Here is a 26,423-nt window from a genome sequence, read left to right as displayed (position 1 = left end):
CATTTAGGGCGTTTAGCAGATGCTATAATCCAAAGCGACTTACAATAAGTACATTTGTCAGATGAAAGAGAAACAACAATATATCTCTGTCGGTGCAGTAAGGGTGTTCAAAGAACCCAGTGGCAAGCACTAACGATCACTAGGTTAACCCATTCCCCGTATGCAACAGAGATAGCTAGGAAAAGATGCTGCACGATGCTAAGGACTATTTTCAAGTGCCAGGCCGTACAACATACAATAAGTGCATACATTAAGTGCAAGGACGTACAACATACAATAAGTGTGTACATTAAGTGCCAGGACGTACAACATACAATAAGTGTGTACATTAAGTGCCAGGACGTACAACTTACAATAAGTGTGCAGGACTAAGGTCATCCGAGGCTGCTTGGCCAACCGCCATGTTGAATTTCTCGGTGTTGTTTGAATCGTTTCAATTGGCCAGCGTTCTGACCTCTTGCGGCCAATGGGAAAGGAGTGTCTGAGCGAATAAGTGCACTCTATTATCGCCCAACATCGGACGGCTCCCCTCCCGTGGAGGTTAGCCGTCGTTTCGTGGCACTTCACTCCCTAAAAAGTAAAGATGTGAGCTCTTAAACTTTATCATGGTGAAAGCGGAGTTTCTTCCAAGTCGTTAATGTTCGGTATCAGGCCGTATCCAATTGACTGAAGGAAGTTAAGTTATTATTGTGCCAAGAGTGTTTTTTTCACCTTCTGAGGTGTTGCTCACATGTTATTATTTCTGTAAAGGGATGAAGTAAACATAAAAAGGGGAGCTCATTAAGGAAATCATTTGAGCTGTATGAATATAATAATGCAAGGCATGATTGAATAATGTGTTGGAATAATTGAACGTCTGTGGGGAAATGTCATGGAAAATATTAGCAGATCGGAAAATGTTACAGGTAGTTGGATTCCAGGAGAAATGGCAAAAACATAATGCATTCTTTGCCCATTATGGAAAATCTTTCAGAGAAAATATGAAATCTCGCGGTGTAGGTATTTATGCGAGTACATATCTGTGTGTGAGTGTCTGCATATTCCAACGTACATCTGTTTGTGTGTATATTTCTACATATCTGTGTGCGGCAATTCCTCCCATTGATAACTGGTGGTCATGAAATTGGATCTTTTGGAAGCTTTTACTCAATGCATGACCTGATGCAAACTCAAGAGTACAAGACAGAGAGCGATAGAGAGACAGAGAGAACTAAAGAGACAGACAGAGAGACAGACAGAGAGACAGAGAGACAGAGAGAGAGACAGAGAGAGAGAGAGACAGAGAGAGAGAGACAGATACACACAAACCTAGCAACACCATTACTCATCCCAACACCACTGTGTGTTTGTGTGTTTGAGTGACTGCGTGCGTAAATGAACATCAGTGAGAATCATCACTGCAAAGTACAGTTTAGGATAAAGCATGTGCCTTTTAAAGTTACAAGCAGGCCGCCCTACAAGTTACCGAGACCATAAAGTAACGATAAATAAACAATGTATTATCAATAGATTAGCCACATGTTGTGAATTAGGCTTAAGTGATAAATGATGGGTTTATTCAGTGATGAGATCTTTCAAGCGCGGCGATGATATACAGCGTCTACACGAAGTTAAACAGGGTCTACACGCAGTTAGACAGGGTCTACACAAAGTTACCCAGGATCTACTCAAAGTAGCACAGGATCTACTCAAAGTTACACAGGATCTACACACAGACAGCATCTACACAAAGTTACACAGGATCTACACAAAGTTAAATAGCGTCTACACAAAGTCAGACAGCTTCTACACAAAGTCAGACAGTGTCTGCACAAAGGTAGGGTAAAATTCATAAAATCAAACTACAAAGCAGAGACTAATTTGAGCCGATGTAAAAAGAGAGACTGCCAGAGAAGGCGCAGGCAGTGCAGACAATGTCAAACAAAACAATTATTACTTTTAAGCTCAATTAGACCGTCTGCACGCTGACACAGAAGATGAATGGGGAAGAGAGAGAGATGGGGAGAGACAGACAGAGAGACAGACAGAGAGAGAGAGAGAGAGAGAGAGAGAGGCATGGAGAGAGAGAGAAAGAGATGGGGAGAGACAGACAGAGAGACAGACAGAGAGAGAGAGAGAGAGAGAGAGAGAGGCATGGAGAGAGAGAGAAAGAGAGGGAGAGACACAGAGAGATAGGGAGAGAGAGGGAGAGAGAGAGAGAGGCATGGAGAGAGAGAGAAAGAGAGGGAGAGACACAGAGAGAGACGGAGAGATAAGTTATGCTTTAACTCTTGTTAAGCATTTGTAATTAAGTCTGTGAAAATGTTAATTGAATAAAGTTGTTATTTTTAATTCCCCATGTACACAACATATATACAGATTGTCCAGTTATTTTCAACAAAAACAAGGTGCGGGTCGCTCAGGCCCAGCCGGCGGGCCACATGCGGCTTGGACACACAATGAGCAGCTCTGGCCTAGATGGACGACCTCATTCACACGTCGGCCTGGGGTGGTGCTGCATGGAGTCCATCGGTGGATCTCCTCAGGGATGTGCACAGCACAGTGCATCGTCATGAGAGAGAGAGAGAGAGAGAGAGAGAGAGAGAAAGAGAGGGACAGAGAGAGAGAGAGAGAAAGAGAGAGAGAGAGAGAGGGAGGGAGACGGGCGTCCAACAGGCATCCCCCGTCTCACAGGCGCCGCCCTGTTGAGGTCCCCTGGTCCACAGCCATGGTGTGTGTCCTACGTCTGGGGACGTTGGTGTCCTCCATGTCTGACTCTACCAGAACAGGTTTGCCCCCAAAGACCAACAAACCCCCCCCCCCCATCCCCTCCCAGCCGTGAGTTATATTCACTTGGACGTGCGTTTGTGTTCCAACACTTCCTCGTCCCCTAACAAACTCAGCGGGCGCTCCGATGTTCCAGAACAATATCGATTTTAATAAATCAAATTTGTCTTTAAACTTTATTTGTTTTCCTTCCTTCCTCTTTTGAGCCTTTTCACAGGGTTTTGCTGAAGGGTTCACAGGGTTGCTCTGGCTGCCAGCGTCGCTGCTTACATCACAGAGCGGCTTCCTGGCGTGTTCTGTGTCTGTGCTACGGGCCGCTGTCAGCCTCCACGTGGTCACATGGGCCGGGGGTTTGAGTTTCAGGGTCGCCGAACCAGTCGGCAGCCTGCTGCTGCTGAAGTGTTAATTATTACTGCTTTTTCTTCTAACTCGATGCATGCTTTCACGCTTGTGCATGCACACACTCACACACACGTGCATTTGCATGTGCACGCACACAGTACCCTGTGGCTACTGTTTAGAGTAGACAGCCATTTACACAGAGTGACACTTTTCCAAATGATTATCAAAGACCTAATGACCCCAAAATCCGGTCGAATGTAGAAACTTCCGTTGATGTTTTCTTAAGTCAACTTAAAAAGGTATAGGACCCAAAAGTTGCTGAGTTGACCAGAAAAACGAAGAGCCGATAGCACGGAAAAAAACGCCTCAACAACTGGCTGGAAACACTTACTAGCAACTCTCCTCCGCTGTTTCGATCCACAAATAAAGCCCAGGGAAGTTTCCAAAGCTGTGGAAGTGAGATGGGAGAGAGAAGGGGATCGGGGCAAAAAAAAGAGAAACCATTAATTTGTCCTTTTCATGCTGTGTGAACATACGGCCCGCCACGACCCCTGCATGTTATCTGGAGTTTCCTCCACGTGTGAAGATATTAAAGTGTACGTCTCTGCTCAAATTCAAAAACGAAGATATTTTACACAGTGTCCAAATGGTATATATGCCTGTTGAAGATCATGTGAGACCACGGTCGAAAATGGTTCACCGCCTCTGAAATAACATTAAAATGTCAAATCTTTGTTCCACTTTTAGATCGTGTCAAATGTTGTTCATTGTTTGAAACCCACTTTCATTCCATGATGTAAGTCATGAATATGCAACAACAGGATTCCTTGGTGTTGTTTGGTGGGACTTTGGCCTGTTTATTCCACAAGGTTAGCCATTCGTTCAGGACAAAATTAACATGCAACATTTCCACAGGGACAGTCTTACTTGCAAAGGTTGCAAGGTCCAGCTTATGTCCCTGTTGGAACCAGCGCCTGGCATTACCACGGGATACGGATAACACATGCAAGGTAAGAGCAATGCTGCACCATCGTCCGATTAATCAATCATTCAAGCAAGACGTTGAGTGGGTTAATCTTAGTATTGCTTCTGAGCGGTGGAAGTCAACTCCAGCGATGGGAGTTGAACAGCATAGGCGATACAGTCTTGGTTTGGCTTATTATTTCCTGCAGAGAGATTTCAACGTCTAAGTCTGTCTTGCGTGGGCACACGCACGACAACATGTGGCTCATCTGCCTCGTGGTTCTGAGCACAAACAGGAACACAAAGTTGTTTTCTGATGATTTTTGCAATACTTGCAATTTTTCCCGAAATACACTTTACGACGGGGAGTTGGATTGTTCTTTTATTGGTCAGAGACGAGGCTGGGAGGCAGTAGTGGAGCGAGCCCGCTCACTATCCTCGAGTGACTCTCAATGTCAGGTGGGCTCACCCAGATCCATGTCAAAGTCAATGTGATGGGAACAATTCAGAGTGGATCAAGCATTTCCATACCGAAGACATTTCCATCACACACACAGGCACACACGAGAACACACGCACACACAAACACACACACACACACAGTTATTTCAGAGCATACCGCTTGAAACTGAGCCTTGAAGTTCCAGGCGGTTGAACCTGTTTGATACGCGGCTGAAAGGAGCCCATGAACTCTGGCAGGGAGAACCATGCATGGGCACCGTGTTCGGAAAATTATGTAATGCTGTAGAGCGGCGAGCGATACAATGGAGTCATCCAATCAAAGCGTTGACAAGAGCATCGGAGCATTTAGAAAGACAGCGGAGAAGACACACGCTGGGGTGACACTTTTACTCTGCTGCCCCGAATCCCGAGAGAGAAACATGTTCTTGTGGAAAACAGTGAGAACCAGTGTTTTATAGAATCTAACTCTTAAGGGATTCTCTAAAAATGACTTTTAAAGCCTTTAGTTGACCTTATTACAGTTTTTGTAACACTTGACAGCTCGCATGATGGATGTGAGAAGCAGAAGATAAAAAAAGAAAAAAAGAAATATTTGGAAGCGGTTATCGGGCTGGGGAGCAGATCGATAACAGGGAGAGCAGATCTACAACCGGGGAAGTAGCTCCTCTCTTCCTCCCACAGCCAGTCTGTGCTCCAGAATTTCCTCCTCTCTCCCAAATTCCTCCTCCTCCTCCTCTCTTCCAGCTTCCCCTCTCCTCCTCTTCCTCCCCCCTCCTCCTCCTCCTCCTCTCGCTCTCTCCCCCTCCTCCTCCTCCTCCCCCTCCCCTCCTCCTCCTCCTCCTCCTCCTCCACTCTCCTCCTCCTCCTCCTCCCCCTCCTCCCCCTCATCCCCCTCCTCCCCTCTCCCCCTCCTCCCCCTCCTCGTCGTCCTCCTCCTCCCCCTCCCCTCTCCCCCTCCCCCCCTCCTCCTCTTCCCCCTCCTCCCCCTCCTCCCCCTCCTCCTCCTCCTCCCCCTCCTCCTCCCCCTCCCCTCCTCCACCTCCTCCCCCTCCCCTCTCCCCCTCCCCCCTCTCCTCCTCCTGCCCCTACTCCTCCTCCTCCTCCTCCTCCTCCTCCTCCCCCTCCCCTCTCCCCCTCCCCCCCTCCTCCTCCTGCCCCTCCTCCTCCTCCTCCTCCTCCTCCTCCTCCCCTCTCCTCCTCCTCCCCCTCCCCTCTCCCCCTCCTCCTCCTCCTGCCCCTCCTCCTCCTCCTCCTCCTCCTCCACCCCCTCCACTCTCCCCCTCCTCCCTAGCGCTGGGCTGGATTAGCATCACATCGTGGCCTCATGAGGCATGTCATAAGAATGCTGATGGAACTCACATGCACGCTGCAGAGCGGCTGCTTCTGAATGAACCAGGACACACACAGACACACAGGAAACCAGAGCTCCGTGGATCTGGGATGAACCTCGGCCCCTGAATGTGTGCGCCGGGACTGAGCCAGTTAGCCGTTAGCTCAGAGAGTCGAGACATTGAAGAACCTCCGAAGTCGGACTTACTTCCCCCATGTTTTTGTACTCACAAACAGGCCTAAAACAAATAAACAGGCCTAAAACAAACACAAACATAACATAACAATGATTAACATAATAATGATTCCTTATTTGGTGGGCAACGTCGACAATGAAAAGAAGATGAACCGATCTTGAAGCTAAGAACCAATATGGAGCCCCAGAACCCTAAAGAGGCCTAGAACCATTATAGAGGCCCAGAACCATTATAGAGGCCCAGAACCATTATAGAGGCTCAGAACCATTACAGAGGCCCAGAACCATTATAGAGGCCCAGAACCCTTAGAGGCCCAGAACCATTATAGAGGCCCAGAACCAATATAGAGGCCCAGAACCATTATAGAGGCCCAGAACCAATATAGAGGCCCAGAACCATTATAGAAGCCCAGAACCATTATAGAGGCCCAGAACCATTATAGAGGCTCAGAACCATTATAGAGGCCCAGAACCATTATAGAGGCTCAGAACCATTATAGAGGCCCAGAACCAATATAGAGGCCCAGAACCATTATAGAAGCCCAGAACCATTATAGAGGCCCAGAACCATTATAGAGGCTCAGAACCATTATAGAGGCCCAGAACCATTATAGAGGCCCAGAACCAATATAGAGGCCCAGAACCATTATATAGGCCCAGAACTAATATAGAGGCCCAGAACCAATATGGAAGCACAGAACTATTATAGAGGCCAAGAACCATTATAGAGAACCCAAAACCATAAGAGTTTCTATCTATCTAGCTGTGGCACATTTTACCCTCGTGTGAACAGCTGACCCCCCTCCCTGCACTTTCTGAAACCACACAAAAAGCCCACTGATTGTGTGAAATGAGGCCTTTAATAGCGTCTAATTCTGGCTATCTGGCTTGTGGGTCCTTGTAGGCATGTTTGTATCCTGTGTATTGTTGAGTGAGTGCTTGAGTCGTAGCGGAAGCTTTTATCCAAAGTGACGGTGGCTCGGAGTCAAGAACCCAAAGCACAAGAGTCTTCTGCCCCCCCCCAAGAGGGAAGACCGCGAAGGGACTTGAACCCCCAATCTTCTGATCCGAAGTCAGACGCCTTATCCATTAGGCCACGCGGTCACATGTAAATGCATGGTGTACTCAATTATGGATTTATTGCACTGCATGGTCAATGTGTGGGGGAACGCTGGCAGGTGGTTTTACAATGAGCAAAATCTCTGGTGAACAAAATGCCAAAAAGTAATCATGTAATGCAGAGTGGAAACTAAAAGTGTTTACAAGAACTCAACTCAATAAGATCTGTTTTTATTTGTTGAGATATCCAAAGGTAAGTGCAATCTAGGTGTCAATAAGAAGGCTGCAACACACACACACTTACACAAATGGGCACACACCCACAAACATACACGAACACACACACACGCGCACACTCTCATATGCACGCTCTCTCTCTTTTTCTTCACATAACCATACATAAATGCCTTTTATCTGGCTCTCTTTCTCTCACACACACACACACACACACACACACACACACACACACACACACACACACACACACACACACACACACACCAGTAGGTGACACTCCCTGAACCAACTTTTAATCTCCATGAGATTCCTGAAATCCTTTCAAGAATTATTCTTAGTGAGTTGGCCTGCATTGAACCCTAGCGCAGCAGCTGTTGGACGGCACTGATACGGTCTGCATTGTACCTTTGTTTGTTTGTTTGGCCGTTTCTGGGAGGGAAGGCACATCCTTAATCCACATATACCAACAAACAAACAACAGTCAAATGTACACTAGCACGCACCCAACACATGAATGCACACACATAAACACAAACACACCCACCCACGCAGAAACACACAACCAGAAAACCGGACACACACAATGAGAGCCAGACACACACACACACCTGCACACACACACACACACACACGCACACACACACGCACACACACACGCGCACAGAAAGCCAGACACACACAGACAGCCAGACAAACACACTCACACGCTTCTGTGTTGATGTATATATGCAAGCATGTTATTGCAGGAAGTGTATATGTCAGCCATAAACAGATCTGGAATGTGCAGCTTAATTTGGAAGTGTTGTGTTAATGCATTACATAGAAATATTCCATGTATTGAAAATACTAAAGCGAAAGTACAATTCAAAATGGGATGGAAGTAGAAAACCAAAAGCTTTGAAATCGTATCACAATCACTCCATCAGGTTTACTTGTTAAGAAAAAAATAAATAGCTTAGAGCGTTAGCAAAAAGATATAGACTTCACATACAAAACAGATCATCGTTAAATCATACATTGGATTGAAAAGCGAATCTCGAGGTACACAAGGACACTACATGCAAATGCAATAATAATCATGATAAAATATTATATTAATTTGCCTGTGTGAAGCAGTCTGTGCTACAGCCCATAATAATAATAATAACAGCCCTATGGGCCACAAGCAGAGATACCAGATGTACAATGCTTTAAAGGCCTTCCTTCATCAAGGTATTGCTTCAGGAAATGTGTGATGGCGTTGTTTTAGCGTTTCAAATAAGTCTGCTTCTCCTTTCATTCGTGTAGCCTTCTGTGTTGGCTGATTTGAGCTGGCTCTGAGCTTTCTCCATGGCCACCGGTGAACCGGGGCAGTCTGTCAATCAGGTTATATTCAGGTTTATTGGGAACAAATAGTTTATTTTTTCGCATGGAAAAAATGAGTGTATTTAGGTATGGTTCACTGTGTTCCGGCCTTTATTTACCTACTTATTTTCACACTTGAGGAATATTCATGTCCACGGAAAAACGCCAAGGACATACACGCACACACACACACACACACACACACACACACACACACACACACACAGTTTGTTTATTTGGAAAAGACATGATGTGCCTCATAACTGTAGAAATGTGGCATTATGGCCCAGAGGTACTACAATATTAGAAGGCATTAGCAGATTAGGGCCAGTTCTGTTTCTCATTTAGTCAAATGAAAGCTACAATTTCTAAAGCTGTTTCAGCATTTAATGCCAAATGATGACCTATGTTTTCTTTGGCATTAATTTTGCACTGTATAGTCATTTAAAAGTCATAATAACTAAACATGGTATTCACTACTTGGTCATTGAGACGTTCAATCAAAGAGATCAACCGTGAATTAATGTAGAGCGGACAGTTTGACAAACCTCTGCTTCAAACACATGATTCATTTAGGAGGATATGTATGTTATTATTGTTATGTTATGCTGTCTTACACCTCAAAACAGCCAAAGAACAAAGGGTCTTTCTGGTCCTGTTGTTCATAATGTATCTCTATTAAATGTTATGATTTTAGCTACTTTTATCACAGAACTCTGAACAAGACAGAACTCTGTCTCGTTCGCTGGTTCACCGCAGAATCACAAAAATGGACGTCACCTTCGTCACCTGGCCAATAGGGAGTGCTCTGTTGTCGAGTTTCAGCGGTGCAGGACTTAATGAGCGCGTTCACACCTTAAGGAGAGTGTGAACAGATAGAGGGCAATTAGGCTGCGAGTCTATTCTGATCTCCAGAAGGTCCTGGAGTGGAAGCCAGGGAGGGCTGGTTGGGGAGCAAGCCGCCCGGACCAGCTCTCTCCAGGGGCACTTCTAGACCAATTTTCTTGGGGGGGGCCAGACTGGGGCCAGTTGTTTTGTTGGAGGGGCACATTGAACCCGGGACGCAAAATATTTAGTTTAGTACTAAGTAACGGCATTCAAAAACACAATATACAATAATTGGCTTTTTCCCGTTACAGCATTTATTCCAGTAGCATAGTATTAAGTGGTTCCTTCAGTTACAGCCATTGACAATATTATACATTTGAAATGTTTTATTGGTTAAAGCAATTGTCAATTTTACAACATTTTGGGTTTCCTTCACTGACATCAAACCACTCAGTATCATACATCACCAGCAGCAATAAAGTCAGAATGATATATTATAAATCTCAAGTTCTACCTTGTGCGTCAGTGCCACACCATCGCAAGCAATCGACCCCCGTCCGGACGGAGCTAAAAGGAAAAAAAAAACGTTTGGAGGGGGGCCACTGGGGGGTACGAGCTCAGTTTTACGGGGGCACTGGCCCTTGCTGCCCCCCCCTTAGAACCGCCCCTGGCTCTCTCTCATTAGCTCATCGCTATCTATTAACACCGCGCGAGGTACGATTCAGCAGTTGGAAAGAAAGGGAGCAGAAAAGTGCAGAAGAAAGCAAGACTTGAAAGCAAAACTGAAACAACCCCGAAAAAAGGTCACCACCCTCTCTGAACCCTCCCTCACAAGGATTCTCCGCCATTGAGAAGTTGCGGAACCTGTGATTGACAGGCATGATGGTTCCTTGAACCAATCAGGGAGGAGATGCTAATCCTATCTCTGATTGGGAGGAAATTATTTGGAAGCGGTCTTAACTGTAGATCAGCAGTACAGTTAACTCTTCTCAGAAAACTCACTATATATTATCTATAGGAGACGGATGGCTATGCCATTTCTAAGAACCAATACACAAATAGTAGCTCTTATCTTAATTTATGGATGCTATATATTCTATTTTTTTATATTCCAACTTAACTCACAAATTTTTCAGATAGAGTGGCACATTGGCATCACAAATTGTTTCAAATCTCTAAAGGTTGCACTCCTCAGAACTGCTTTACATTTTATATTCACAGACATTATGCTATAGAGTAGATATGGTTCAATCAGTAAGATGAAGATGCTGGAAACATTAAAATAACCATAACGGAAACGTGTCAGATTTCACTCGCCTCAGCTCTATCTTTGGGTTGAAAAATAAAAGTAACCTTCTTTCACATAATGTGAACCAGTCAATTTCTCCCACGAGAGAGCGAGAGCGAGAGAGTGAGAGTCTGTTTGTGTGTGTGTGTGTGTGTGTGTGTGTGTGTGTGTGTGTGTGTGTGTGTGTGTGTGTGTGTGTGTGTGTGTGTGTGTGTGTGCGTGCGTGCGTGCGTGTACGTGTACAGGCATGCATGCATGTGAAACCTGAGTTACACTGTTCTTCTAGGTATGAACAGAGAACAATCCCATACTGTAGGGACAGAGGATTAAGACCCAAACGAGTCCGGACACTGACATTCAGGACATCTGAGGCGCAGAAAGCACCAACAGCAGGAACAAACGGGGCAGCACAAAGCAGCTAGGACGGGAACGAGGCCAGGCAGGTGGGGTTTCTCCAGGGGAGTCAAGGGATTGCAATTGTGATTAAAAAAATCGCTCTAGATAATTGCGGGATATTCATCCAACAATTATGTATGCAGGTCAAGAGTACACCCACAAGGCAGCCCGGTGGTTAAACAGTTTATCCAAAGTTAATCAGAGTGCCTGTCTTTGAAAGTGTGGGTACAGATAGATTGTAAATGCCTCGTAAGAAGCCAGGTCTAAGGTGGTTGTGTTGCACTAACTATGATGTCTACCATTAATAATACACAAAAACGCTCTTCTGGTATAGCTGTCTCACATTAATTGGATACAGACATTAATCTGAACATGGGATCAATCTATCAATAACAAGGGGTTAAACTAGGAAATACAGTGTAAATGCCCACCTCTGTGAAAGGGGGTACTTAAACGTACCAAAGTCCTCGAGTGGTTCTCTCATCCTCGACAAAATCTTTATTCTTTATTATTTATTCTTAATCTTTATTGATGTTTACTTTATTCCACCTCATTGCCTTGGTTTACATTACTGAATCAAACAGCGGATAATTATTTCTTGCAATGTTGTCTTGGGCACAATAATAGACACGAGCCACAAACAAAGTAATCAGCACTCCCATTATCTCATTACATAAGAAATCCTTGATGTTGAACCTGAGACAGTTTGAGGGGAAGCATGGGCATTGTTTCAGGTGGAATCGTTTTCTTTACCTTGAGACGAAGGGAATGAGGTAATGGCCACGGCTTTATGGCTATGGGGTAATAGTAAATAGTAATCTGTTATTAGAGTGAAGTCACACACACACACACACACACACACACACACACACACACACACACACACACACACACACACACACACACACACACACACACACACACACACACACACACACACACACACACAAATACGGACACGCCCATGGGCCGAGTAAATGCCCAAAACACATGCACAAAGCAAAAATACAGGTATCCCTATAGACTATCCACACACACACACACACACACACACACACACACACACACGCACACACACACCCCCCCTCAGTGTCCATCATATATCCGAGGGAGGCGTTCATCTCCAGTGATTGCAGAGCAGCAGGTAAGCTCGTCTGCTGTGACAGGTACGGAGCTCTGGTTCACTCTGGGACAGCCCTGCTCTCTGGTCAGCAGCACTCTGAACTTCAGTCTCCAGGTAGGAACTCATTCTTTAACAATAAGCTACACAGCTGACCCAACCCACAAGCTGTTCATTTGTAGATTTTTTGGGTATGTGTGCGGTTGTATCTGTTGGACTTTTGCAGCGCTGCTTTTATAGGTCATTGTCAAACGTTGCAAATATGGAAGTGTGTATATTGTGTTTTTTGGGAAATATTTAGTTTGAGCACTGATACAAATAAACCTGAGTATTTTATTACAACTTCAACCTCACTATGTGGCAATTTGTAATGTCCTTCATAACTTTCCTCAGTGCTGTTTTTGGGGCTTAGCCACACAGTGAGTTACAGCGTTTTCTTTCTGAGGTGTAAAGTTGTTGGTGACATAAAGAAGTGTTGTAGTCAACACAAGAAGCGGTAATCTGACAACAAGAACAAAGCCAGCAATGAAATGTGATCCCTGAAAGGCTTAATTCATCCTTTTGTTCACGTACAAAAGCCCAGATTTGACGGTGGTAAGCTGGACATGGAGGTTTTACAATGTTCCTCTAAAGGATAACTTATTTTGTTGAACTGCATAATATTAGTATCTTTCATAGCACCTTAAAAATAGAGATTGTCTCCTTTGTGGTTTGTGATGTTGGCGCTAAATCGTTGTTGACGCAAGAGCAGAGAGTCTGTTTCATAAATACACGTCTTCATATTTAGCTTCTTAACATCACCTGGAGACAAGGCTTGTCTCTGAAGGTTGTTTCTCCATAAATTTGCTTTGATTCACATTAATTTAACATTTTATTATATATTCAAATCTGCCAAGCCATTAGGACTAATTACTCCACCTGCAGTGATTCTACACCCTTTTAAGCCAAGAACAATTAAAACGTAAAAAGTGTGACATAAATTTCTGTGTCCAAACTTGTGTCCAATGTAAAACCATTTAAATTAGAACTACAATAGAGAGGCTAGAGAGGTCTCCGCTGTTGTGATTCTGGGCACCACAACACTGGTCAATCGGTTGTTCAGTAAATCATTATCCGTTAGAGGTCTGAGCCAACAGGTAGGAGAGTTGAGCTACAGTACAGCTGAAGGTCAGTTAGTAGATGAAAGGCCCACGATCACTAAAACCAGCCATCCGTGGGCGTATTACCATTCCAGTGCTCTACATCCAGTGAGTCGCCATGTTTCCCTGTCAGCTAGCCTGTAATGTCGTTGTTATGGGGCCGCAAATGTTTTCGGAAAGAAATATGTTAATTGCCTCAGCTGCCTCCAATAATTTGATTCACCACTCTGAATGAATGACACACGTATTGACCCCAAAGCTTTTTCCCCTCATCGGTAGTTGAGCAACAATCAAACAAAAGGTGCCTCCTCTCTAAAACCCTCTCACTACGGAAAGCTTTGATTGAAACGGCGTCTTCCAGCACACAGGCTGTGTTCCCCCTGCTAGTGCTGACGGACTCTGTGCCAAAGGGCACGGCCAGTGTTGGTAGTGTCTGTTCAGCACCAGGCCCAGTGTTGTGTACACAGAGGGGCCTGTTTGAAGCCACGAGGTCCTTCGGAGAAGGGGTCCGGTCGTTGGGAGAACAGCCCGACCTAGTGGGTCAATTCCTCAGTGGAAACGTTCAGGGTTGTCTGTCTCAACAGAGGCACATGATACAAAAACGGATGATGGCTGTTAAGCTATTCAACAGAGTGTGTCATTTCAATGGCGTCTATACTAGCCATGAGCATACATTTATGACTGTTAGTATAGACACGATGGGGTAGAACTGATGGAAACTCCCTGGTTCCATTTTTAAACCACTGTACGATATTGACATGATTTTTAATTAATGCAATTTTACATAATTTTCAAAGGTCATTGTGATATTTTGTTAATGTTCTACTTTAGTTTAGTGAAGGTATAAGGCCAGTTTTAAATGGTGATGCATTCATCCCAATTCTGTCTTGCTGTAGGGCTTTAATTTGTGGTTTCAGCTTACTCAAATGCCTAGAATTTAAGTAAAATATGAAAAACAGAAAAATTATGGCTATAATATTGTAGACAAAACTTTATTTGTGCATATATCCGTGGTAAAATCAAATACATTTTAAAGCAATAAAATATCCGATAGAGTTAGTGTCATTTCTAAATAATAATATTATGTATTCTATCATGTGACAAGTTAGATAGGTCCATGTCATGACTTTTGCTTTACCCCATTTTTTGAGCTAAAACAAACTCAATAATAAAAAATTGAAATCTCTTAACTTTTGTTGAACAATATCAATCTCATGTCCTTCTTGTTCATGTGTTCACCTTCTGATGTTGTGTCACGTAGAGCGAGGCCCCGACTGCATCACCCCATGACCTCGTTCACTCTACCCCATGACCTCGTTCACTCTACCCCATGACCTCGTTCACTCTACCCCATGACCTCGTTCACTCTACCCCATGACCTCGTTCACTCTACCCCATGACCTCGTTCACTCTACCCCATGACCTCGTTCACTCTACCCCATGACCTCGTTCACTCTACCCCATGACCTCGTTCACTCTACCCCCATGACCTCGTTCACTCTACCCCATGACCTCGTTCACTCTACCCCATGACCTCGTTCACTCTACCCCATGACCTCGTTCACTCTACCCCATGACCTCGTTCACCCAGAGGCCCCTGTCCCGTCAGATAGCGGCGGTTCAGACCTCCGTTTGGGCGTAGAGGAGGATGCTCTCTCCGTGGTTTGGCCCCGATCGATCCTTCCCCGGGCCCCAGATTGCGCCGTCAGGCCCTTCCAGTTTCCACTGGTTGTTTTTCCCTCGCTCGCCCTTCCCTAGGTTCAGTCCTGTGCGGTTTCCCTCTGGCCCCGGGACAACCCTCTGCTGGACCCCACCCCAGAGAGAAGGGGCTCAGGTCTTCGGTTTATAAGCGTTGACCGCGGGGAACAGTTATCCTAAGGGTTGACTCATCTCCCAGAGATACAGAGGAACGTCACACAGCAGATCCCTTCTCTATTTATTTGTTGCCGTGCTTCAGGCCTTGGTGTCTGTTTATTGTGCCGACATGTTTGTTGTACAGACGCGCGTTTAACCTGCATTACGTGCTGCACGGCGGCAATCCCTGAAGACAGCCTTAATCCATTCATTAATTCTTGCGCCTGTGATAACGCTGGGGTGTGCAGTAAGCTGTTTACTACCGTTCCTTAATCGCCATCCCTGTTGAGCGGTCAGCATCATCCCGTGCCAGTGAGCGCTGTCACTCTAACATCCTCCGCCCTGACCCGTCCTTGTGTGTGCACTTGTGCAGAGGGCGATGTTATGACAACACAGGCAACCTTTCACACGTAGCACACATGCGCTAGAACGGGACGACAGAAAGCAACACGGCCATTCATTCAGAGCTATCGTTACCTCGGAGTATCTGAGATTACATTACACTGAAAACAGAGACAACAGGGGCATGTGCAGATCAGAGGAGCTCCACAGCAACACCAAGCGGAATGGAGGATAGTGAATGGTGAACCTTCCCAGACGGGGTCAGAATAAGACCTTAAACGCAGTGGAAGTACAGAGAGTCAAACGCGAACACATGTTGAAGATATGAAAGCAAACACGAGACTGAGATTATGAGAAGAACCCACAATGGAAACAAATCCAGTGAAACACTCGTGTCTTTCCTGCATCACTGCTGCGTTTGTTGTGAGACGTTTGAAATGCATTCGTCTTTGAATGAGAGCGGGGTCAGCGAGAGGTAGATTTCCAGCGGTCAGCCAATCATTCTGATACTCTGAGGACTCCATTGATAATTATTTCCTCCAACAATAGTGGTTGGAAAAAAAAGAAGACGGAAAGTGGGCAAGCTTGGCTTAGGTAAGAGCAGGGCCATGTGGTCCATCTTCTGCATGAGAACGACACATGGAATCTGCCTTTGTTGGAATATCAGTGAAGTCCCAAAGTATTAGGAGTGGAAGTAACGGGTCAGTGCGTTAAACAAATACATTAAAAGATATAGTTGGACTTTTTCCATTTTTAATGGCTGAGCTTTGCCAAATCTGGACTGCTAAGTCGTCTGTTCAATATGTTTTCTTCCGCCTCTTTTTAAACTTATGGAAACCCAGCATACAACCCGGCCTGTGTGTGTACTGTGCTTTGGTCTCTGTGTATAAACACAATCAAGCTTAGCTTTCGTCTCTGCCACAATAACTGTATCAAAATATGCAATTGAAAAAAATGCAAACATATTTTCTTCAAGAATCATTTGCAAGACGTGCGACAATCCAGTGCTGGGATTAGTTCTGTTAATGGCCCTTTGGGTTTCATTGATAGTTCGCTTTGCCTGCTCCAGATGTCCTGACCTGCATTGCTCTATTGATTCTTTCCCACACAACCTTGTGGGTTCGCCCTACCCCTGACAAAAACAATCCTTATTCAAAACGGATAAACAACATTAGCAAATTTGACCGCTACTTTAAAAAAATCCACATTTGGTAGTATCAGCCAGGGAGAGGAGAAACACCAAGCCAAACTCTCAGCGAGAAGTTCCTGTGTTATTGTGCTCTACTCTAGGATGGTGGATGTCTCTCTGGTGCCACATGCGTCGTTTGGCGTGTTCATACTGTTCCTCAGTGCAGCTATGATGTTCCCACTCTTAATATCTGTACCCAACGCATCGACTCCAAACGCCCACAACGCTTTCTCACACAAGACCATCGACCCAGACCTACGCCCTCGGCATAACCATAATGTATGATAAGAAATGCAAACACTAACATGTGATGTTCGATGTTCCCTCTCCGCCCCGCAGACGTTGCCAGGATGTGCAAACAGTACGCCACGGTTGGCCACGGCGATGAGACCGCCGCCCTGAGCGTGACCACGGAGAATGGCCGCCAGCACAAGCGTCTCCGCTACGTCCGCAAGGAGGGCGGCTGCAACGTGCTGTTCCGCCACGTACCCGAGCCCTGGCTGCTGTATGTCACGGACATCTTCACCACGCTGGTGGAGATCCGATGGCGCGTCATGTTCCTGATCTTCGCGCTGTCCTACATCCTGTCCTGGCTGTTCTTCGGCATCCTGTACTGGGTCATCGCACTGGCCAACGGAGACCTGCGCGGCGAGCTCAACGAGCCCTGCATGTACCATGTGCGCAGCTTCACTGCCGCCTTCCTGTTCAGCCTGGAGACGCAGACCACCATCGGCTACGGCTTCCGGGGCATGTCAGAGAACTGCATGGTGGCCATCGTGGTGGTGACGGTGCAGGACGTCATCAGCTGCGTCATCGACACCTTCGTCATCGGCATCGTGGTGGCCAAGATGGCGTCGGCCCGCAAGCGCGCGCAGACCATCGGCTTCAGCCACTGCGCCGTGGTCAACCTCACCGACGGCTTCCTGTGCCTGTCCTGGCGCGTGGGTGACTTCCGCCGGAACCACATGGTGGAGGGCACCACGCGCGCCCAGATGGTACGCTCCACGCTGCACGCCACCGGCCGCGTGGACGTGACCTACAAGGACCTGGAGCTGCAGCAGAGCGACATCATCCTGGTCACGCCCACCATCATCACGCACCGCATCGACAGCCGCAGCCCTCTGTACGCCAGCACCATGGAGGACCTGGGCAAGGACGACTTCGAGCTGGTGGTGTCCTTCACCTACACCGACGACTACACCGGCATCCTGCACCAGACGCGCACCTCCTACATCCCGCCGGAGATCCTGTGGGGGCAGCTGTTCCAGGACATGATGCTGGTGACACGGCGCCACTACCGCGTGGACTACAGCATGTTCCACCACACGGCACGCGTGCTGGTGCCCGTCATCAGCGCCGAGGCCTACGAGCGCAGGAAGCTGCTGCAGCCGTCGCCGCGCCACTCGCCGCGCCGCTCGCCGCGCTTCTCGCTGCGGGGGACCCCCTCGCCGCCGCCCGGCCACTCGCCGTACCCCTCGCCCCGCCCCTCGCCCCGCCCCTCGCCCCGCCCCTCCCCGCCACCGGACGGCCGGGGGGCGTGCCTCAAGCCGCCGTCGGTCACCGTGGAGCTGGTGAGGGACGAGGTCTTGGAGGCAGAGCCGGGGGCGGAGCTGGAAAAGACCCTGACAGAGGAGGAGTACCGGCAGCACCACCAGAACACTTTGAGCCCCCCGGCGGAGCTCAGCCACACATGACCCTGAACTCAGCAGGAGGAGGAGGGAGGGAGGAGCAGCCCCCAGGGAGCCAGGCTGGGAGACAGGGCACCCAGGGGAGCTGGGTGGGAGACAGGGCCGCCATGGGGTTCATCACTGAGAGATTTAGGAGTTGAAGAGAAGCCAAGAGAGGAAGAGGAAAGTTAGCTAGTTAGAAAATGTGTATTATTTCTATGTTGTGGGATTTATTTTCGAATAGGCCAATATCATCCCAAAAAATAAAAGGTTGGTTAATGGAAAAGTACAACTTGACTTGTGAAATGTTTGAATGTTTTACGGTGCAGATTTAAATTGTAAATACCGTGTGAGCTTGTATCTGGGTTGCTTTGTATAGAAAACGGGGGGGGGGGGGGCTACCACAGACACCAACAGTGATTAGACTTGTGTTACTCTCATCTAAAACTTTATTGGTTTTTTATTGACTTAATCTTCTGTAATTAAAACTTTGTTCTAATTAATTTTAAAAATCAAGTTGATTTGTATTTGACCATTGTTGGTAATGTTGGGTTGTATAATTCACAGTATTTAACGATGCTATAGTATACAAAATAAACCCCAACACAATAAGTGACCCCCCTTAAAGCTGATACCATGGCCTGGGCTGTCCATGTCATAAAAGGTCTCAATTCTAAGTTCAATATGCACTGGGCATACATATCCCATGAGCATTAGCAGATGCCATTGTGAAGCTTACTGCTTTAAGGCCTATGTCTCTAGCCAGGCGGAAATACATCTATACACCACACATAACCCAGGTACCATTCCCCAAGGTGAGACGAAAAGTTCAGATACCTGTGTAAAAAAATAAAAGTGAGTGTGTGCGTGCGTGTGCAAGCACGCCTGCATGTTTGCCTTCGCGTGTGCACGCGTGTGTCTGTTCGTGCGTGTGCAAGCACGCGTGCATGTTTGCGTGCGTGCGTGTGATTCATTTTAGCCTCTGGCCCACCACCTTGTGGTCTCCAGGAAGCAGTCCGATGCCTGCAGCGTCCATTCACCAACACAACTCAATTACACCGAGGACGTGTACCGCTATAAATAGTGGCCGCTGAAGGAAGTGATATGAACGAAGGATGAAGGATGTCGATGTGGCTTACCTTCATCACACTCCCGTGCACCCAGTACGCGTCATTTAGCCACGCAATTACAGGACATCCCGGTGAAAGTGCTGTCGATCACCACCAATGTCTGGCCTAAAATTATAAGCAACAGATGCATAGCCTAAACATCCTCAGCAACTTGATATCCCAGTGGAGAAGGAGTCATATCATAATACAAGCATGTAGGGGTTTTTATTGAGTGAGTCACTCTTTCCGACAGAACACATTTTCCATGCAGACATTAAAGAATAAGCTGCACAAAAACAAAAGATAAATCTAAAATATGAGTGGCTGCACCGAACGGCGCCCCGGTTCGGCCCTTCAACATGCATCCTAGGGCAGGTGTTGATTGCTGGACCAGGAAGCGTATAGGTCTCGTGAGGGAGAAGAAAAGGGTTTTAAAAATAGGAAGTCTATTGCGCAGATTCTTAGCGGGAGAAAAACTCACTGCTGGCAGTGTGCTGCCTCCCTAATTATATATTACGAGGGATCTGTTGTGGTCTATTACTTTGTGTGTGTATTTCTTTTATGGGGCGAATTCATTTCTTATTGCTTTGTTATTATTTTACGCAGTGTTTCATTCGGACCATGCGGTCCATAAAGAAACGTCGTCAAAGAAAATAAGTTTGGTTCGCTCCCTCGCTTCTCTCTCTCTCTTCGCTGATTGGCTGCGGAGCCACGGGGGCAGGGCCAGCCGGTGTGTTCTATTTAAAATGCTTTGAAGAAGTATCCGCGACGCACATTGTCCAGAGCGCTCATCCGGAGGTACGAGGGATGCTGATACTGACACCCATTCGCCTTAAATAAACAACAACAACAGCAGCCACCAGTGTCCACCACACGAGGACAGTCAATGCAAAAGCCGCCTGGACTATATCACTCACCATCTGCTCCGGCTTGCCAATGCGTAACAGGTAAGCACAGATCAAACCGTGACTTTTTAAACTTAACGGAAAGCCGTGCTTGTTTTACTCACAGGGTTCAGTTAAAATATGACACGTCGTTGCAGTGCCAGCATTGCATGGGCTTCAACGTCGAGGTTTGGATATGCGTAGATCTACCGATGAACAATTCCAAGGATCCGTGGATGATGTTGTTTCTGTGTTGCGGCCACCGAGCGATCGTTTGAATATAATGCACTCGTATTCTACTTTCCTGATCACAACTATTCTCAGAGAGTCAAGATTAAGGATAAAAAATGTAGTTGCACAACTTTTAAAAGCGTCTGCGCTATAGCAACGGTGGATAAATCATCCATCACAAATGAGTCAGCAGGTCATGTTGGTTTTTAAATGAATGATAATTTTTTCGTTGTCTTTGTCTCAAATGGTGCGGTAATTTGTATGGAAGGGGCGTGTGGTGATTGCGTCAGAAGTCAGTCCCCATTCTCCCCGCACCTGTTAACATTTGTCGCCTTTGCTTCTGGCTGCAGCGGCGCCTCTCTATCCGAGTCGTGGAGCTGGACCAGCAGCTTTGTTTTAGATCAACGGAAAATCGGTTCATTTTTGTTTTATGTATCACCCCCCCCCCCCCCCTCCCCCCCCCCCCCTCCCCCCCCCCCCCCCGACCGACAAAGATGGAAGAAAAAGTAAAAGTTTGACTCTATCCCAAATGCAGTTGTCATTCATTGGTCCTTTAAAGGCTAAGTTCCAATACAACATACCAATTTCATTATTTATACTATTACTTAAATACCTAACACTCTGTGATACGGAGAGGTACGATTCTTAGAAAATAAAAGAAAGAAATGCCCTACGATATGGACACAAAATGTTCGTTGCCAGGAAGGCAACAGCCAAGACATGTAAAACAGACTCAGGGATTTAATGAGTGCGATCGTAGCTGTTCCTGAAAAGCCCCCCAGGACCGCCGTTCTGCTGCGGGGACGGAACGAGTCCCAGCGGAGGCACCTCGACGAGTCAACAAGCTGCAGGCATCTCTGCTGCACGGCCCGCTGAGAGCGAGAGAGCGAGAGAGCGAGAGAGCGAGAGAGAGAGAGAGAGAGAGAGAGAGAGAGAGAGACTGCGAACCGGTGGCGTAAATGAACCTGAACGTACACTTTGCACTCGGATTGGAAAGGTGCACTCCTCCAAATGTGTAAACAACTCAATCAACTTTTAATCGGTGGTGGTGGTGAGGAGATAAACAAGAAGGTGACAAGACAGACATCCTCGACTTGAAACCACCTGCTGCCAGTGTTTTTACCCATTTGCTACAGCCAATCACATGCCAGTTCAGACAGAATTCTAGTTAGACAATTGATGTGTCTTTCTGGATCATTTTGGTTTGTTTGAAACAAAGAAAAAAAAAAGAAAGATAAATATACACCAGAGAAAGTTCCATGTGGTTCATGGGATCCAATGGCAGCCTCCGAACCCACAAGCCCATCAAGAGATGATCCTATCAACATGACGGCAGCCAAGGAAAACAAACGGCTCTTTTAATACGCCATCAATGACGACTCACTCCACTTACCCAGTGACCCCTTCGGGGAGGACAGAGGAGCCAAGGCGGGCTAAACGACACAGGCAGTCAAAGCTGAATCCAATCACGATGGCCCGGAGAGATGTGCTTTTGTTTTCCATGCCCTCTGCTATCTAGTCTCATGTTTTTAAAGACTTTTCTCAGGCTGTGTTTGCAGGGCTGAGGGGGCACATGGCCGTCAATCACGGCAGGTGGCAGCCTAGTATTTTAGAGATAACCATTTCGCAAAGTGTCCCAGTTTGTCGGTTTTCTCCATGAACTTCCTTTTAGTTTTTTCACAGACATTCAATGTCCATTTAAAACGTGTGTCACACCACGACATCGTTCCAGTCCCTCACACCGGTCTAACCAAACCCTTCTCTGTCCCCTACAGCCCTGGAAACTGATGAGGTCCCGGCCTGGGATGAAAGAGGAGTGAGACCCTCATCTTCGGCCCTGTGGACACCCTCCCGAGTCGCGAGTCCGTCGAGGGGGCCTGCGAGGACGACGAGGCAGCCCCCCCCCTCCCCCGCCTCAGCGCCGCCATTTTCTTCCTTACGTCGGGCCCGCCAGAGCACTTCGAAACTGTTTCTCCAACGCTTCTTCCAGAAGCTCAGACTGTTTTCCAGAGCAGAAGCCGCTAAGCCCGCCCAGCCAGCGGTGATGGGAAGTGTGCGATCCAACCGCTACAGCATTGTGTCATCAGAGGAGGACGGAATGAAACTCGCCACCATGGCGGTGCCCAACGGCTACGGGAACGGGAAGGGGAAGGTGCAGACGCGGCACCGGCCGCAGAGCAGATTCGTCAAGAAGGACGGCCACTGCAACGTGCACTTTGTCCACGTCAGCGAGAAGGGCCAGCGCTACCTGGCCGACATCTTCACCACCTGCGTGGACATCCGCTGGAGGTGGATGTTTGTCATCTTCTGCCTGGCCTTCATCCTGTCCTGGCTGTTCTTTGGCTGCATCTTCTGGCTGGTGGCCATCTTCCACGGGGACTTGGAGACTAACGACCAGAAGTGCGTCTCCAACGTGAGCAGCTTCACCGCCGCCTTCCTGTTCTCCATCGAGACGCAGACCACCATCGGCTACGGCTACCGCTACGTGACCGACGAGTGTCCCGTGGCCGTGTTCATGGTGGTCTTCCAGAGCATTGTGGGCTGCATCATCGACGCCTTCATCATCGGCGCCGTCATGGCCAAGATGGCCAAGCCCAAGAAGAGGAACGAGACGCTGGTGTTCAGCCACAACGCCACGGTGGCCATGCGGGACAGCAAGCTGTGTCTGATGTGGCGCGTGGGGAACCTGAGGAAGAGTCACCTGGTGGAGGCCCACGTGCGCGCGCAGCTCCTCCAGTCGCGCACCACGGCCGAGGGCGAGTTCATCCCGCTGGACCAGATGGACATCGACGTGGGCTTCGACAGCGGCGTGGACCGCATCTTCCTGGTGTCGCCCATCACCATCGTGCACCAGATCGACGAGCACAGCCCCTTCTACGACATGAGCAAGCAGGAGCTGGAGACGTCCGAGTTCGAGATCGTGGTGATCCTGGAGGGCATGGTGGAGGCCACGGCCATGACCACGCAGTGCCGCAGCTCCTATCTGTCCTCTGAGATCCTGTGGGGGCACCGCTTCGAGCCGGTGCTCTTCGAGGAGAAGAACTACTACAAGGTGGACTACACGCACTTCCACAAGACGTACGAGGTGCAGAGCACGCCGCTGTGCAGCGCCCGGGACCTGGCCGAGAAAAAGTACATCCTGTCCAACTCCAACTCCTTCTGCTACGAGAACGAGATGGCGCTGGAGAGCAAGGAGGACACGGACGAGGGCAACGGCGGCAGTGTGGGCCCCGACGGCACGCAGGCGGACAATATCTCCGAGACGGAGCACCATCACCTGGCGCCCACGGTGCCGCTAGAGCCGCGCTCGCTGAGGCGAGAGTCTGAGATCTGAGGGCTCTGATCTCTGATCTCTGATCTGTGACTAGCAGCAGGCGGACTCCCTGCTGGGAAAGACGTGCAGCTCCCGCTCAGAACGGCACAATGAGCTGAGCTCATGAGGAACCGGTTCAGCTAATGGTACTGCTGTTGGAAGAGCTTTTATTTTGTATTGTTTTTTTGTTGTTTTTTTTACTTGGATTGCATACGACAAGGTGTGGGTGCGAGTATGACAAAAGACAGCACTATGAACCATGTGCATGCTGACGGCAGAGCTCTCTGTACCAAGTGCCCGTGATGAATGTGTGCCTCTGTTTTGTGTCGACTGCAAGGTAACATAGGCCAAGAGGGGTCTGATGACTTGAAAAATGCAGGCATGGCTTCTCTTTTCCTGTCCAGCAAGTAAATTAAACAAACACGTTACACACACCGGTGTGTTTAACGAACGTGTGTTCTCAAGTGCTGCTATAGAGTTGTCTTTTATGAACAGACAATTATTGAAAAAGAAATGTTAAATTAAATAACCCTTAAATATTTTTATTTTGATACATCGCATGGCATAAGAGCAACAAGAAACGAATTTGTCTATGACATTTTGAGCACTGAAAACTTTCCTTGCTATTTTGCACTTGTGGCTTTTCCCTGATTTTTCCAGTCAGTGCTCTCCATATTTTCTGAAGAGATTCACACAGTCTTTAAAATTCAGCAGATATACCATATCCATGAGCTGGTCTCACAGCAAGACACACTGTCAAAAGTTTAGACAACCTCTTGTTTTCACACCAAAACAAGGTCAATTGAGTCCCAAACGCGTGCTGTATGGAATGGAATCCATTAAGACAAACCAGTGCAATTTGACTTGCATTGTATGTTGTTTTTTTATATGTCTATCGCAAATGACAAGGCAGACTGTGACGGACACAAGAATGCCTGTTCTCAAACCTATCCCTTTGATACTCATCGAGGTGAATGGTAATTCTTTGCTTCCCAAACTGATAGAAACATGTCTGTTGTAATGAAGTACCTGAGCAGGATTGTAAGCATTTGCGTTCAAAAGAGTTTAACCAGGCAGAGGGGTTAAAAAGTGCTGCTAGAAGGTCGCATAGGTTTAGTTTTTCTTCATCCGAATGCCAAAGAGTATTACTGTCATAGTCATGTGTTTCTCTCAAACATCAACTCGTCATAAACGAGATTGGGGGGAACAGTTATGAATAGAACACGTAGAATTTAGCTTGTACTTGTGTGGATCAGTTGATAAGTCATGAGCCACTCCTTGAGCCTTTAGACCACAGCTGAATGTGGGGGGGAGAGAGGGAGACACAGGCGCAACGATGACAGCGTGAGCTGTACGATCACCGGGGTGAAGCGCTTATAAAGCCAAGAGATAATTCTACACAGAATTATGAGAGAGTGTCTTTGTCTTGAGAGGAATCGGCAATGGAGCTACAGATACAGTGTTATGACTCAGAGACGCACCTTTGAGGAAAGGGTGTGTGTTTCCTTCGCTAGGAGGGCTGAGACAGAATCTATTTGACAATCTCCCATATATCCCTAATTCTGAAAAATTAAGTCCAACACTTTTCGGCTGGCATTAATGGTCAGTTGACCAAAGTGGTCCTTGTGCGTCTTTGTGTGTTTATACACACACACACACACACACACACACACACACACACACACACACACAGAATAGCTCATGGCCACATTTACTGTACTGTAACCTGACATTTCGAGGTCTTTGGCGCCAGAGCTGGTATGAAGGAAAAAATCTATATTCAGTCCCTCTCTTTTTGAAAACGATGGAAGGCCTTTTGGTTAAGAGTTCCTATATCTGTAAATACATCCCTCCTGTCGTAGTCAATGTGTATCAGTCTTCCAAATGTACTGCAAATCACGGAATGTACAGATTTTTGTATTAATAATATTGTTATTATTGTACATGCTGTTATATTGTTCTTTTTCAATAAAATCGTATTGAATATTAATAATAGTATGCATTTTGCATTCTTGACATGCCGTTCCTGTACAGAATAAGAATAAGTGAATCAAATTTAACAAGATTTTCCGAACATTGTTTCGGGGGAAACAGTGTGTCCTTCTTACACCAACACTTTCCTAGTGATATCTAAAACGACGTTCAAAAAGCACACACAGCTTAGGACTGGCTGAGGGCCAGGGCACAGCTGCAGCCCAGTAGGCCAATGTTATGATGGGATGCGCGTTGGAGCGCGTCAAAGGCTTCATCCACTGCAGCGGTCCACGTCGGTGATGCTAACCAGTCCAACTCCTCTTGGTTCCACGAAAGAGAGATTAATCTCTCTCTCTCTCTCTCTCTCTCTCTCTCTCTCTCTCTCTCTCTC

The 26,423-nt window shown here is 47.1% G+C and overlaps 2 protein-coding genes across 2 annotated transcripts; both read left to right on the top strand.

The window, feature by feature from the left end:
• The first annotated feature begins 12,320 nt into the window (after positions 1-12,320).
• kcnj16a (potassium inwardly rectifying channel subfamily J member 16a) lies at positions 12,321-18,869 on the top strand. Its single transcript, XM_079757111.1, has 2 exons — positions 12,321-12,447; positions 17,194-18,869. The coding sequence occupies exon 2, from the start codon at positions 17,205-17,207 to the stop codon at positions 18,546-18,548; it is 1,344 nt and encodes a 447-aa protein (XP_079613237.1). The 5' UTR covers positions 12,321-12,447; positions 17,194-17,204; the 3' UTR covers positions 18,549-18,869.
• Positions 18,870-20,442: 1,573 nt separating this feature from the next.
• kcnj2a (potassium inwardly rectifying channel subfamily J member 2a) lies at positions 20,443-25,936 on the top strand. The gene is made up of 2 exons (XM_079756720.1): positions 20,443-20,577; positions 22,521-25,936. The coding sequence occupies exons 1-2, from the start codon at positions 20,517-20,519 to the stop codon at positions 24,077-24,079; spliced, it is 1,620 nt and encodes a 539-aa protein (XP_079612846.1). The 5' UTR covers positions 20,443-20,516; the 3' UTR covers positions 24,080-25,936.
• The last annotated feature ends 487 nt before the right edge of the window (positions 25,937-26,423 follow it).

This window comes from Pollachius pollachius (assembly GCF_949987615.1).
Source record: "Pollachius pollachius genome assembly, chromosome: 19".
Taxonomy (NCBI): Eukaryota; Metazoa; Chordata; class Actinopteri; order Gadiformes; family Gadidae; genus Pollachius; species Pollachius pollachius.
Note: the sequence above shows the minus strand (reverse complement) of the source record. Positions and strands in the feature narration are given on the sequence as shown.